This window comes from Xyrauchen texanus, chromosome 12, assembly GCF_025860055.1.
Source record: "Xyrauchen texanus isolate HMW12.3.18 chromosome 12, RBS_HiC_50CHRs, whole genome shotgun sequence".
Classification (NCBI taxonomy): domain Eukaryota; kingdom Metazoa; phylum Chordata; class Actinopteri; order Cypriniformes; family Catostomidae; genus Xyrauchen; species Xyrauchen texanus.
Window position 1 is genome coordinate 10,113,882 of NC_068287.1, and position 16,750 is coordinate 10,130,631.

The window sequence follows — 16,750 nt, forward strand, 5'->3', positions numbered from 1 at the left end:
GTATATATTGGTCAAATAAATAGCCATTTTACTGTACATCACATTTGCTATTATTAGATTGTATTACACTGTATAGGCCAGTATATTAGCCATTGGTCACCTGGCTGTAAAGATGTTTGTTTACCAGTCAAAAACCTGAATCACTCAACCACTAATTGCAGTGTAAAATTTCCAAGCATATCTTTCCAGTTGCAGTTTCAGAGATCTTCAATCATATGTCTTTTTTTAAATAATTTCTTTGTATTTTTAGTACATAAATATGAACTGCAGTACATATACAATATGATTATGTTTACAGTAGTGTGTCAAGTGACATTCTGTCCTTAGACACAACAGTAAAAATTAGATGCAGGCACTCAAACTAAATAGATTGCATGAAATTATTTGGGTGTAAACATTTGTGTTATGATAAAACAATTAAAAATGTTTCCTAGTACAATTCATTGTTACACTGATAAAATTTCTGGAAATGTTATATCAGATTAATTACATTTTGATAAATATATCTGAGGCAAATCACGCCAAATTCAGCTTCTGAAATAATCTATGTGGTTCAACAAGATATCCTGATCTGTGAGCATCTGGATGTCAAAATCAGTATTTAAAGGTTAAGTATGTAATTTCTGCGCCACTAGCAGACCAAACAGAATTGCATTCCTATAAATCAAGTTTGGACTTGTTCAGACAAATAAGTAGTCCAGCCCCAAACTCACATCATTGGTTGAGACAAAGCAGTTAAGTCCAACCTAGTCGGCACACTCACACAAACAGATTGCAATTCCCTTTTGTGTCAACGGTGGCAAATAAAGTACACACTTCACTTTACATATAGAAACACTGATATTTGTAGAATATGTTATTGATATTTTTTAAAGCAACCAATAAAATGGAATACAACCAATGCAGCATTCAGGGAAAAGCTTATAATTTAAAATAAGAATTAAATGTCGATGCTAGAGATGAAAGAACAATAAGAGCAGATCTGTCGACAAAAGTATTCATCCTGATATGCAAATAGCCTCTTCTAGTCTGGAGTAAATCACTCCACATATCTGATTGCCAAAATGTCCATGTGATTCTACCATGCTGGTGTGGTGTTTCTGTTTAAAGGAACAGTGCAGTCAAAAATGGACATTCTGTCATAATTTACTAACCCTCTTGTCATTCTTAACAAATATAACTTGCTTATGTTTGAAAAAAATGGAGACATTTTAGAAACAATTCTGGTCCATCTTTTTAATATAATGGCAGTAAATGAGCGCTATGAGAGAAAAGATAAAACAACATTCTCAGATGAACACACTAGCCACTGTTAAGTCGCATGGACTACTTTTAGGTGCTTTTTAAAGCTTTAAAGTGTGGCACAATCAACTGCCGTTGTATTGACAAGATGGACCAAAATATTAGGTCCTTTCCCACTACAGGAACTTAAGCCTGTTTTAGGTACTTTTACTTTACGTCGTTTTCTATAGTTCAACTATTCTTCCTCTTAGCCACTTAGAGAGAATGTTTTCTTCTGAGTTCACAATTCAGCGTGAGCTGCACGGTTAAAATAGGCTGAGTGCCTCATTTCTCCTGGTTACTTTTGCATGTGCGAATGCAAGAGGGAAAAGTCATTTTGGGTGAGACGTTCCTCTTAGTAGTTATCATCATGAAAGTTCAAGGCGGAAGTACCAGGACAGTATGTGAGAAAGGGGCTATTCATTAAAATGTCTCCTTTTGTGTTCCACATAAAAATAAAAACGGGTATGGGACAACATCAGTGTGAGAAAGTCATGACAGAATTTTCATTTTTGGGTGAACCTTTATTGCAATGATTTCTTCTGATAAATATTTGGTTCACTAATATGCCCTGTGAAACATGTTGCCTTTACAGAGTGGATCAGGATTCCTTCAAGTTTCATCCAAGTAGTCAGACTCGCTTTGTTTAGCCAAAACATTTGGCTAAATTTGTGCCTTGCCCCTTCAGAAAGTGTGCTATGATAATGTTTATCTGTTTGACCATTTTGAGTCATTATCATGTGCTTCAGGCTAATCATAAACCCGAGTGCATCAAATCAGTCTCTCCTCCTTGGGTAGTTTGAGGGCATCTGGCGTCTCAACGCTGCTTGTTCCTGTCTGCTCCTCTGCACTGGGTCGATATGTCCCCTCCGTCTGTCTCTTCTTTTTGACAACGCAGAACAGAAATACCAGAACTGCCGTCAAAATAGCTAACAGCCCCAGGACGACAGTTGGTACTACAATGGCCACAATGTTGTCCTGGACAAAGAAAAGTAGAAACATTAATCAACCAAACCACTGGCTTGATCTAGATCAGATATTTCCAAAACTGGCACACAGGTGACATGTTTTCATTCCAAGGCATGCTGTGAAATTGTGGTGCAAATATTTTGCATCTTAAATTAGCTCTTAGCACTGGCAAGATTAAAGAGATATTGGCCAAAAGTCGATAACACCTAGTTGGATCCAAATGTCTGAACAATTTGAAAGTGAGAAATCAAATTTGGTATTTTTCTTATTTTAATAAAACATTTTTAATTACAATAAAATGTATGCAATATAATGTACATGCATTTCAGACTTTAAGTATTCAGTATGTTCCACTTTTGCTTTAATGGCAGCATGCACTCGAGTTAACATGACAAATGATAACTCAAATTTGAAAAACTAAATTTGATTAATAATGTGAAATAGCACAGAATCTTAAATACTTCTTAATTTCCTGTCATAACTTTTCTTTATTTAAAATATTTCAAAATCCTAAAACTTTTTTTTTATTATATTTATTTATAAATTTATATTTATAAATAAATAGATATGAATCTATAGACAGTTTATCCCTTCATTCCAATACAGAGAAAAGAGAAACCCTATAACACATAATGAAAATCGTCTCGGTTACTGTCGTAACCTCATTCCCTGACAGAGGGAACGAGACGTTGTGCCAATGTAGTGACACTAGGGGTTGATCTCGAGAGCCCGAGACACCTTCAGATCTTTGAGAAAAGGCCAATGAGAGGGCCAAACGAGTAGAATTTGCATGCCCCTCCCCCCGACATACAGGTATAAAAGGGAGGCTGGAATGCGGATTCATTCAGGTTTTTACACTGAGAAGCCGAGACAATAGCCTGTATGGGGACTCCAGCCCGCAGGAATGCATGATCTGTCCAAGGGCTGAAAAGGCAGCGACAGGTGTCCGTGAGAGCCGCGCGATGTGTGCCGCGGCACATGCTTACCACGGGACTCGGGTCTGGAGCCAGTGCTGGTAGGTATAAGGACCAGCGCGGGGGACAGCTGAAGTGGCTTTCCCTCGAAAGAAGGAAAGTTACAACCGCAATGTTGCCATGGTCATGTTCTCGCAATGAGAAAATGAACCATCCACGAACACTCCCTCAACGTGATCTGGGCCCAGACACGTGAGGCAGTGATAGTGACTGTCAGAGGTGGAGAGGTAATGACCACATCCAGGAACTGCACAGTGACAGAAAGGCATCTTTAAAAAGATGTTCAACATCACTGTGCCTGCTCATACTCTTTTAGAGCGCTGTCGAAGCACCCAGGGTGCTTCAGCTTACTGAAACACAACTGCTCGGCTCTGAAGAGAAAATCGAATGAATCCGCGTTCCCGCCTCCCCTTTATACCCATATGTCTGGGGGAGTGGCATGCAAATTCTACTCGCCAATTCTCATTGGCCTTTTCTCAAAGATCTGAAGGTGTCTCGGGCTCTCGAGCTCGACCACTAGTGTCACTACATCGTGAGTGACAGAAGGGGAACTCTACTTACTTTCCTTGGAGTTGAAGCTGTAGTGTTGCTAGACATTGTGGTGGTCTCTGAAAAAAAGAAACCATTACGATGAGATAAAAACCAACAGATTATAAGAATATATACACTGGCGGGCAAAAGTTTGGAATAATGTACAGATTTTGCTCTTATGGAAAGAATTGAAGTGGCATTCAACTGATCAAAATGTATAGTCAGGACATTAATAACATGAAAAATTACTATTACAGTTTAAAAAACATTTTCAGAACTTCTTCAAAGAGTTCTCATCAGAAAAATCGGCACGTGCAGCAATGACAGCTTTGCAGTTCCTTGGCATTTTAGATGTCAGTTTGTCCAGATACTCAGGTGACATTTCACCCCACAATTCCTGTAGCACTTGCCATAGATGTGACTGTCTTGTCGGGCACTTCTCACACACTTTATTTGCAATTCTTCCCATAAGGCTGCACCCCTGAGTCTTCTCTTTACTGTTGTACATGAAACTGGTGTTGAGCGAGTAGAATTCAATGAAGCTGTCAGCGGAGGATATATGAGGGGTCTATTTCTCAAACTAGAGACTCTGATGTACTTGTTTAGTTGTACATCTGGCCTTCCACATCTCTTTCTGTGCTTGTTAGAGCCAGTTGTCCTTTGTCTTTGAAGACTGTACTGTACACCTTTGTATGAAATCTTCATTAGTTTGGCAATTTCAAGAATTGTATAGCCTTCTTTTCTCACAGAAATGATTGACTGATGAGTTTCTAGAGAAAGCTGTTTCTTTTTGCCATTTTTGACCTAATATTGAAATTCAGACATGCCAGTCTATTGCATACTGTGGCAACTCAGAAACAACGTTAAGCTTCATTTAATAAACCAAATAGCTTTTAACTGTGTTTGATATAATGGCAAATGAAGCACCAAATTAGCAATTTAGCATGATTACTCAAGGATAAGGTGTTGGAGTGATGGTTACTGGAAATGGGGCCTGTCTAAATTTGATCAAAAATGACTTTTTTCTAATAGTGATGGTGCTGTTTTTACATCAGTAATGTCCTGACTATACTTTGTGATCAGTTGAATGCCACTTTGGTGAATTAAAGTACCAATTTCCTTTTCAAAACAGCAAAATCTGTACATTATTCCAGACTTTGAGCTGAAAGTGTCATAGAAGCAGCACAAAATGACATGGTTGCTTCATCAATTGTGTTTTTCATCTCAAATGAGCTTTTCATGACACTTTTTAAGTTTCAGGGTAGGAAGGTAAGTTTTGTTGATTTAATACTTGATAGTACGTGCCACACAGTGGCATTTCACCTCGGAACTGCTGCAATACGTGAAAGGAGCCATGTGATGTCACCATAGTCACATGATTTTTATGAGATCGGGCATTTTATGAGATTTTTATGAGATACAGCTCTTTTATTATACTGTTGCAGTTAAAGTAGCACTTTAACACTTTTTCTTTAGGCCCATTTCATATTTCATAGAAAGCAAGGCATATTTATTTATTTTGGTGCCCAGATTACAGTATTTGCACTGTCTGCTTAAGCAGAGTGCTGTTATGTAGCAGAAACATATGTGCAAGTTTCTGCACTAAGCCCACTTTTGACCTCATGTAGTGCACTGAACTCAGCAGAAAACATCTTGAAAATGCACTGTAAACCTATTTACTAATATAATCCATATAATCTTGGAATACGGGCTATTATGAAGCAATATTAAATAGTGGAGTGAACCATTGTTTGAAAACAACATCTGTTGGGCTTGATACAAGTTCCACTTAAAGTGACATGCACACAAACACACCTTCTGTTCAGTAAATTTGACTGAATCACGATGCTTTAAACAGATCCATTTCATGTACATGAATTATCATTTGTATTTCAAGTAGTTGACAAAATGTAAATTATCTCATGCCAACCCAGAAAGTATGACATTCTTTGTTCTGCTAAGACAAATGAATATATTTAGAGGAATATCTCAGCTCTGTAGGTCCATACAATGCAAGTGAATGGTGACCAGAACTGTGAAGGCAGCATAAAAGTAATCCACAAAACTCCAGTTGTTAAATCCATGTCTTCAGAAGCGACGTGATAGGTGTGGGTGAGAAACAGAAGTCATTTTTTATTGTAATTCTCCACTTTCTCTTTCACATTCTTTTACATGTGTTTTTGGCCATTCACATTATTTGTGCATATCACCACCTACTGGGCAGTGAGGTGAAATTATAGTAACAAATATTGATCTGTTACTCACCCACATCTTATAGAGTCTTATAGATTACTTTTATGCTGCTTCTATGTGCTTTTTGGACCTTTTGAAGTTCTGGCCTCATTCATTTGCATTGTATGGACCTACAGAGCTGAGATATTCTTCTAAAAATCGTTGTTTGAGTTCAGCAGAAGAAGGAAAGTCATACACATCTGGGATGGCATGAGGGTGAGTAAATGATGAGAGAATTTTCTTTTTTGGGTGAACTGTCCCTTTAAATGTGATCATCATCAATATCATTGCAAGTCACACCACTATGACATCCAGGTACTGTACGTCATAATACTGTAAGGTACTCATAATTCAGGCTAAATTTACAGTAGTTTACACACAGGTGAGAAAAGGAAGCAAATGTGTACCGAACATTCATAAAAGAAAAGGAACTTGGGTTTTGTTCCACATCAAATGGTGTGTTAAATGGTATACTGTATACTTTGCAGTGGTGCAATCTCACAATTTAAAAGTGACATCATGAAACAAAACACCTAAACATTCAGTGCATTTTTAAAATGTGGATCTTGCAAACAGATTGAGTTGGAGTAACTACTCATTAGCACACAAAAGAGATGCCTGCAAGCTTTAAAGCCATCAAAATACTCATGTTACTGACTAAATAAACATTTAGCCGATATACATGTACACTTAAAATTCATCATTATTATTTTCCAGGAAAACAGACCAGAAATATTGATATCTTATCTTGCGCTCAGGGAAAATGAAGCTGGATTATACATCAAATCTTCACAATATATTTGCACTGATTTTGCCTAGAGATATAAAATAAACCAACATTGCTAATGTCACAATGATTTTAATGTGCTTTTTATTAGGCCATAAACTTTCCAAAAATCAGTGTCACTTGACTAGTTTTTCTAGTCCCGACTCACACACGAGGGCACCGTTATGTAAATTACTTCAAAATAGTACCGGTAATCCACAACAAATTACAAATTACTTCTCTAAAATTTTAATTAAACTACTTATTACTTCATTGAAAGGTAATCACATTACTAGTTACTTTTCTTTGAAGTTACTTTCTAAAACACTTTACTGCTCAACAAATTCAAAATAATGTCTATATTTCTTCCTTGTTCATTGTTACACACAAGTCATACATGCAGCACCTCACATTTCTACATTAATAATACATTAGAAATAAGCATAACCCTATAAAAGTAATTAAATTCATTGAAAGTCAGTAACTGTAATCTGATTACAAGATTTTTGACCCTGCACTGGTAATGGTAAATGCCGTAGGAGTTTGTATAAGTTTGATTTAATTTGTGTCAATAAGTTCAAAATGTCTGTTTTAATAAACCGATTCATTTTTCATGTACAGCATTAACGCCAATATTTACTTACGTGAAATATAACTATGTATTTTTTTACTACATATTGTTCTGTCTATTGAATACTGTCATTCTTCCTTGTGATTATGTAGTGAAAAACACAAGTAGAAGATTTTTTAACTAGATGTTAACTGTGTTTTTAATAATTAAACATTTGGAATCTAATTGGATACAGATATTGTAAATAATTGAAATAAGGTTTTGTGAGCAGTAACGTATTAATTGGTGCCTCACACTTAGCCTAAATTTTGTAAGCAACAACAATCCCTAATACCCTAATCATCTCAAAGTTTGCCAACTTTGTTAAATCTGTTAAATCAAATTTTGATACACATGATCACTGCACTTTGGCAAGCCACAGTGTGCAAAATGTTCTTGAGAAATGGTCAGAGCACAAGGTGCAAACTGTTGACTTAGCTTCAGACGAAATATTACACTTGCACAGTCATCATTAAAAGTAATGTTTACACCTCTACAAAGCTATCACAGCACAAAACACCCCCCACCACCACCACACCACCACACACCCACACAAAGAGAGAAAGAGAGACTGGGAGGATCCAATAGAAAAAGCAAAAATGTTAATTATTTACAGGAGAGTAAATAATCCCTCAAGGACAAAAGTGCGTGGAGACTTTTAAATAAGAAAATAACTTGTTACAGGACTCTCATAATGAAGTATGAGAGGAAAAGTAATAATAATTTTCAAAAAGCCCATAGGGCCATATGCAAAGTACACTGAAAAAAGGAAAAGCAGCTCTACTGAAAATACTAAACCAGTACACTTGAAATCAACTTTATATATTTATGTTTGAGATGAGAATATAATTATGTTGCATATAGTCCAAGGTACACTGCTGTTTAAAAGTTTGGGGTCACTTGACTGAAATGTTTCTCATGATCTTAAAAATCTTTTGATCTGAAGGCGTTTGCTTAAATGTTTAACATTTGTTTTGTACTAATTTTGCCACCATATTCATTTAATAACAAAACTAAAATGTAATTTAAAAAAAAAAATTTTTGAAATTGATGACTTGACCAAATCATAAAGAAAAGCAGCCAATAAGTGCCCAACATAGATGGGAACTCATTCAATACTGTTTAAAAAGCATCCCAGAATGATTCCTCAAGGAGTTGCTTGAGAAAATGTCAAGAGTTCATGTCTGCAAATTCTAGGCACAGGGTGAATACTTTGAAGATGCTAAAATATAACAGTTTTGATTTATTTTGGATTTTGTTTAGTCACAACATAATTCCCATATTTACATTTATGTTATTCCATAGTGATGACTTTACTATTATTATAAAATGTAAAAAAAAAAAAAAATTATATTAAAGAATGAGCGAGTGACCCTATATTTTTGAAAGGCAGTTTAACCGTTTTAACGTATTTAACACATTCATCAAATAAAGATTTGATCACATTGCTATGAAATGTTCAAATGGCTTCAGACTTCTAACGGATGGTGTTCGCTCCCCAGTATTTTTACCGTTTGCTCAATAACTTATTTAAAATGAGTTAATGGAACACAATTCTGTAGCATTTAGTCTCAATATAATTTCATGGTGTACAATCCATCTATTTTCAGTTAATATAATTGTTTTGTGTATAATAATAATATGTGCATCAATGTATTACTGAAACAGGCCAGGGGATTTCCAGTTCCCAGAATGCTTTGAACGGGACTGGATTGGGAGAATATATTAAAATTTAATTTGAATGTATTTCAACACAAAATGAAACTTCTTCGTGTTTAATGTCCTGTTATGTTGGGATTTAGTGGGGTTTCTGTCATGTTTTTTTTTGTAATCAACATTTTTTATTGATTCAAAGAAAAAACCCAACAGAGAAAAACACATTCACACAGAATCAACATTTAACTTCTAACCCCACTAATATCCCTCCCCAAACACCAACCCCACCCTAACCCCCAATGAACAGCCCCGTGGTCACATAAAATAATACACACACAACAAACAAACCAATAAATCATGAATAAATAAAATATATAATAAACATACATAATTAAACTAAACTTCTCTCTCCTCATCCCTTCCTAGAGAGTCCCCCAAAACCACCAAAACTAGCCACTTCCTGAAAAACAAGTCCCCAAACCCCAGCCTTCTACCTGCTATCTATTCAAACGCTGCCGCCTTCCCCGTCTCCGCACACCACTGAGGAAATGGTAGTGCTCTGTCTGACTTCGAACCCCTTAAAATAATTTGTTTGCCAATCATAATGCTAGTCAGAACCCAATTTGTTATATATTTGTCCTCAAAATGTATGACTGCTCCATCGCACAAAATATAAAGTCTGGGGCAAAGCAAAATATCAGTGCCCAAAACATCACACAAATAAGTTTGAACCTTCAGCCAAAAATCTTGAATCTGGTTTCTGTCATGTTGAATATTTTTGGTTACCATTGTAGAGAGTGGAACAAGTGTTAAAGTTGAATATATTACTATTAAAGAATCCGTTGATTTTCATATGAAGCAAATACTGGGGGGATGATCTGTATAATGACTGATTGAGGATCTGTTAATTCTCAGCAGCACCTTACTTTTTATACAGTACAAACATATATACGATATACCAATGTGATTGTTACTAGCCAGCAGGGCTGAAACGATTAGTCGATGTTATCGACAAAGTCAACAATAAAAATTGTCGATAAAGAGTTTCATTGTCGAATAGTCATTTGATCTCATTTAACATAACATGAGATCACAATAAACCCTGAGCAGCACTGCAGCTCGTGCCAGACTGAGAAGAGGAAGAATTACACATCTCACAGTCCCGATGCACTCTAAACTTTACAAACAGCTTCAGATGATATATTGATGATACAGATGATATTTTTGCATTATAATGCAAAAATACCAAATGAGTAAATACAGAAGTACTCTTGTTGTGGAATAAATGGAGTCAGAGCTCTTTAAAGGAAACACCCCGGCGTTACATCTTAAATACAGTTATATTTAATGCGTTTCAGCTTTATTAAAGTTCAAATTATACGGAAGCAGATCATTTAAATGACTACAAATTCTCTGTGCGGTCAGCACCTCTTCTATGAGTTGCACATATTGTCCTGATCTGAGGGGGGGAGATTGAAACTGCATCCGGCTGATGCACACTCTGTCACGGGGACGCTCATCCCTCGAGCATGCATGCTTAATGCAGATATATTATAAAGTGATGGCTCGTGACTTATTATATGCGTCACTGTACATTTCTTATCAGGAAGAAAATTGGCAATTTGCAGTATTATTAATACGAGATAGGGTTTGTTTTTTTTGTGAGTTAAATATGGAATGATTTTGTTTTTGTTTTGTCTTCCAATATAAATATCTAAAACTCCTTTAAACAGCATACATTTACTTAAGCAGCTATACTGCTGAAGAAAATGTATTATCTGAGAATGTTAAAAAGACACATTCACCTGAGAAGCAGCATATAAGATATGTAGACTTGCATTTAGAGAATAGATTTTGTCTTAACTGCCCTCGCAGAAGTATAACCAAGTGAAAATACACATATATTTAAGATACATTCTCTTAAAGCAAGTCTACATATCTTACATGTTGCTTCTCAATTAAATGGATCTTGTTTTACGGATTTATAGACCATTTTAAATGGAAAACAAGACAAAAACACTTGATAACAACTTGATAATTCTTTACTGAATTAAACTTAATACAAATATTTTTCCCCTTTATTCAGTGAATGTCATTTAGAGGTATTTTAAAAGATGATTTTGTACTCTTTATTGTTAGTAAGCATGTTTAATACAACATTTTAAGTCAGGACACAACCTGAATAATCGGTTAAGAGCTAATGATAATTGGTGCAATAATCGCAAAATAGTTGAATAATTGTTCTAATAATCGTTAGATTAATCGATTATCAAAATAATCATTAGTTGCAGAGTTACTAGCTAGCAACAAGCTGCAAAGTTCATTAGAGTTATTTGAAAGTTGACAATTAATCGTCAACCAAATTTCATAATCATGACAGCCCTAGTCACAATGCAAAAAAAACACATCTTAATGATCCTTTTATATATATATATATATATATATATATATATATATATATATATATATATATATATATATATATATATATAAATATGAAAAATATGAAAAAATATAACTACTTATTTTTTCCTTTTGATTTTGAGGTGAAACATGTCATGGGCATGTTCATACCAGGTTTCATGTGGTTCGCCCATACAAAGTCTATGATTAAAACTTTTCAGGTTTACTTTTTATTTTTTACCTTAAATGGGTGTTATGTATTCATTTGATGGCCTTCCAACAATACCTTGAATGTTTATGCAGGAAACTGGCATGATTGAGCTTGTCTAAAGTGTTCCAGACACAATCTGGCAACTAAATGGTTTGTTACCTTAGATTTTAGTACCTTAGTGTGTTAATTAATCTGATGTAACTCCATTGAGCTGCTGAATGCAGTGATTCATAATCCGGATACTCTCTTCTCGAATGCAAAGTTCAGTTTCGGACATGGCAGTATAGAGGTGGAGCGAGTGACTCACCATTAGCCAACGCATTCCTGAGAAGCAGAGGCAGAATACTCCCTGCCAATAGCCCAACCTGCTGTATCATCTCCGAGACGGAGTCAATCTGCACCCCTACCCTCATCCAAAAGGGACTGATGCTCTTGGTAGGGTGGATCAGAAGTGATCAATAAATCATTTTATTCCAGATCAAAGGAATAAAAATAGTCCGTCTCTGGCAAGCTGCATAAAAGGAGAAGAAGAAAAGTTGCTTTGCAGATTTGATTGCTTTGACTGTTTATAACAGACAGACCTGTGACTGTATATACTGATACTGGTTAGTAATTTAGTATGGAGAGACCCATTATTTTATCAAATATTGAGTTCAAACAATCGTCTGTGCTTGCTTAAACTGATTTAAATAGCTGAAAATGGCATGCTAGTGAAAAAAGAAGGTTTACATTTTGTGCACTCAATTATCCCAAAACAGCCTTTGCTTGAGTTTCATTTCTTATGCATCAACCTGCTTTTAAGAAAAAGTCACCATGTGTATAGGCTATAAATTATGCAAATATTTAAGAGCTTCCGGATGTTTTGAGTGAATTTAATTCTAAGAAACTCATTGACTGATCAAGTAACAAATGTTTTATTATTATGTTTTTTAAACGTTTACTCTTCATTCAGTGCACAACATATACATTCATTGGTAACACTTTACAATAAGGTTTCATTTGTTAACATTAGTAAACAACACTAGTTAACATGAACTAACAATGAACAATATATGTTACATCATACTAATCTTTGTTAATGTTAGTTAAACTGTTCATTGTAAGTTAGTGCATTAACTAATGTTCACTAATACAACCTTTGATTTTAAATATGCATTAGTATATGTTGAAAGCAACATTAACTAAGTTTAATAAATGCTTCATAAGAATTGTTCATTGTTAATTCATGTTAACTAATGGAACCTTTTTGTAAAGTGTTACAGCATTTATTATTTCTTATAACTTGGTTAATGTTAATTTCAACATAGAGTAATACATTTTAAAAATCATTGTTAATATTAGTTAATGCACTAGGAACTAACATGAACTACCAATGAACAGTTGTATATTTTTTATTAACTAAAATGAACGTAGATTAATAAATGCTGTAAAGAAAATTATACCTAATGCATTAACTAATAATAAGAAATGGATTCCACTCCTTCCACCTTATTTGCGTTGTGTTGTTCAGGGAAACGTTAATAGCCTACGATGCACAAAACATATAGATAATAAAATATAAATATAGATTTAAAAAAAAAAACACACACACACACCTTTGTGGCCACTTTCGTAATCCGAACAGGTATCCTGTATATATGTTCGCTTTATATCCAATGTACTTGATCACAGGTCGCTTCCGCCTCACCTTACCGGAGAAACGCAGTTTTTAAACCGAAACTACCGCGACACTCCAGTTTCTTATTGATATCCTGCTTATAATAACACATTATCCTTCGAGATCCGTTCCCGCTTTCACTGGTGACCTTGTGCGTTTGGTAAGCCTATTGTGTGTTGAGGGATCGCTGGTCTGTTGAAGGCTTTTTCGTCTTTCTAAATTCCCATCGCCGATCACATGGTTGAGTGTCGTGTTACAACACCTGAGTCCGGCCACTACCTGTGGCGCGAGACAGACGCGCTATTGTGCGCAAAAATCCACCTGCGCACTGGAGCGATGCGCAGACTCGTGCTCACTCAGCTCTTTACAATAGTTACTTATCTATCACTGTTTTAAGCCTTGTACTCTTGTCAGTTTGAATATCATGAGGATGTTAAATGCTTTGCCTCTGTATCTGATTACTTTGACGTTTTAAATAGCTAGTTTTATTGATACGGTTATTGTGATTCATAACACAATATTGACTTAATTTCTTTATCGCTGTCATATTTAGTTATCAGTAACTTTAGCTTGAATTGTTTTCAAACGGTCCGTGTTGCGACCTCGTGTGGTGGCTGATGGACCGTTAATCTTAAAAGAATGTTCAACATTTTTGGAATGCCACAATTCTGTTAATGCCTTTCAACAGACTTAGCTCCTCTGAACAAAAATGATTAACCACCTCGTGACTGTTGGTCCGTCGATGCGCGCGCGCGCGCGCACGCACAAACACACACTCACACGCGCGCACACGGAAATGCCTAAAGGTCTAAATTAGCCTAAAACTGGCCCAGGACTGAGATACTCTATAGATAAAGTAAAAAATGAAAAAGAAAATAACAACCACAATAATAGCCTATTTTTTCTTCTTCTTCTTCTATTCTTTTATATGTGCATCCAGCTAATAATTTGGGGTTCCCACAGAATGGACATTCTAATGTTCTCTTTAATGTTTTTACAAAAAACATTCACTGTAGGGTTAGAGAATGTTCCCCTAACACTCTTCTAATGTTCCCCTAACACTGTCTATCCGATATTCCTTCTGAAACACTGTTGTACATCAATAATAAATCTGCAATCCAAGTTCTGAACAATCATTTAATTGAATAAGCTAAACACATAATCACACATAATATGGAGGATTACATTAATATGTAAGATGTAATTTTTTCATTAATATGTTATGTTAGATTTCCTGAGACAAGTTTTATTTATTTATTTTTATCTATCATAGTGAAAATTGAGCCTTGATTTTGCATTTCTTAAAAACACGTACCTCAGCACCGGACATTGATACTGAAGTAAATTATTCCAAATAACCAATGACTTCATCACAGACATTAATTTTTAGACATTTTTAATGAACATTCAAGTAACCATAACATTAAAACATAAAATTAAACATTAGAGAATGTTATCAAAAAGTTATTTTTATGTTGTCACAAAAACCTCCCTGCAGCATTCTAGAAGGGTTAGTTTATGGTTATAGAAAAACTGAATCTAAATAGAATGTACCTAGAACATTAGGTATTGGTTCCCTTAAAAAAAGAAAGAAAGAAAGAAAGAAATACAAACAAAACATAACCAAACACCATTAGCTAATGCTAGGGGTATGTTTTGTGTCATGCTTTGATCTTGTCTAACCAGTATTGGTCAAAAGTTTAGGAAAATAGGGTGGTAAAGGGCACCACAGGGTATTTTTTTATGGAATAGTATGCAGAAAATGTTCCTTCTCCCTGAAAGATAGCACAAAAATAGGTGTCGTGAGAGATCTCACCAGTCCCTGTGACAGCACTAGATTGTGTAAACAGCAAACAAAAATGTGATGCTTTCTGCCTGTCAGTCATTTTGCGCATTCTCATAGCATTGTCCTTGCAGATAATTATTGAGGCTTAATGCCAGTTTTATGCCATGATGCTCATAACAGTTATCAGTTGAGGGCGCTATTTTGCTGCTAAATTTATGTAGCTAATGAAAATACCTGAAATGTACAATTTTATTTTGAGAAAGAATACTTATTTATCATTTTCAGTTTTGTTCAAGGTCATTAAATCAAAGCTTTTTTTTTAAGTGAAAGGATAGTATTTTGGGTACAAACACTAAATTTGAATGAAAACAACCTTCTATTTGTATTTCTTTTCACACAAATTTTGTTGCTCCATCAATATTCAATAAAAAGAAATACGTTGAATTAAAAAAAAAAGTGAATTTTCCTTAAAGGAATATTCCAGGTTCAATACAAGTGAAGCTCAATCGACAGCATTTGTGACATAATGTTGAGTAAGTATTTCTACCCTTTTCTTAAAAAGAAAAAAAATGAGGCTCCAGTGAGGCACTTGGTAGTGAATGAGGCCAATTTTTAACGTTAAAATACTCACTGTTTCAAAAGTTTAGACACAACACATAAAGGACATGCCTGTGAATGAGATTTTAGTGTGATAAAATCACTAACCTTTTCTGTGTGAAGTTATAGCCAATTTTAAAACTTCGTATCATTGACGATGTAATGTAGACAAATTATAATGTAATGTAATTAGTAATGTAAGCACATTGCAAGTGCCTCACTTTTTTCAAGAAAAGGAGGAACGAGTCTGAATAAATTTTATTGTAGTCAATATTATGCCACAAATGCTGTCAATTGAGCTTAACTTGTATTGAACATTCCTTTTTAATTTATTGTTGTTGTTGGGGCTGGTTTTTTTTTTTTTTTTTTTTGTGCGCTTTGTCTAATTAATATATTACAATTTTAAGTTTAAATATTCAAATTAGTTAAAGACTGTATTGTGTGGTATTGGGGGGAATTTGTTTGGGGCCAAGTAGGAATTTGCTTATGGCCCCCATATGCTGCAAAACAGCTGTGGGTTGATCATAGACTCTTGTTACTCATCTTGGGATGGAATTAAAGATTACAGAATTTCTTGATTAAGACACAATGACTAGATCACTGCATCACTGATCCTGCTGGAATGAATCCCATTATTTTACAACTCATGATACATGACTATTTTAGTTTAAAAAGGCACTGGTCTACAAAGATTTGAGGAATTGCTAATTTAAGGAGTGTGGATGAAAGAGCAGTGTGTGTGTATATATATATATATATATATATATATATATAAATGTATTTGAAAGCACACTGCTCTTTCTTCCAGTAACTGTATCTATATCTATCTATCTATCTATCTATATATATATATATACACACACACACATACACAATTATTTTCCATATATTTGCTGGCTCTGAGACTTTGTTATTTCTAATGATCTTATAAGCAGTTTGCACCTTCAGTTTTTAATAAATATAAAGCAGGTTCTGCTGATCATGACCACCAAGTAAATGAAGATAGACAAATCCAATGAATGACTTGTCCTTATTGACTACCGTCATTGTCGTCCAATCAGCGTCCAATCAGCGAGC

The 16,750-nt window shown here is 34.9% G+C and overlaps 1 protein-coding gene across 1 annotated transcript; it reads right to left on the reverse strand.

Moving 5' to 3' along the window:
* LOC127653161 (protein crumbs homolog 3-like) lies at positions 1 to 13,559 on the reverse strand. The gene is made up of 4 exons (XM_052139727.1): positions 13,229 to 13,559; positions 11,941 to 12,144; positions 3,786 to 3,832; positions 1 to 2,259 (listed from the first exon to the last, which is right to left on the reverse strand). Exons 2-4 carry the CDS (start codon positions 12,044 to 12,046, stop codon positions 2,053 to 2,055), a joined length of 360 nt encoding a protein of 119 aa, XP_051995687.1. The 5' UTR covers positions 12,047 to 12,144; positions 13,229 to 13,559; the 3' UTR covers positions 1 to 2,052.
* Positions 13,560 to 16,750: the final 3,191 nt, after the last annotated feature.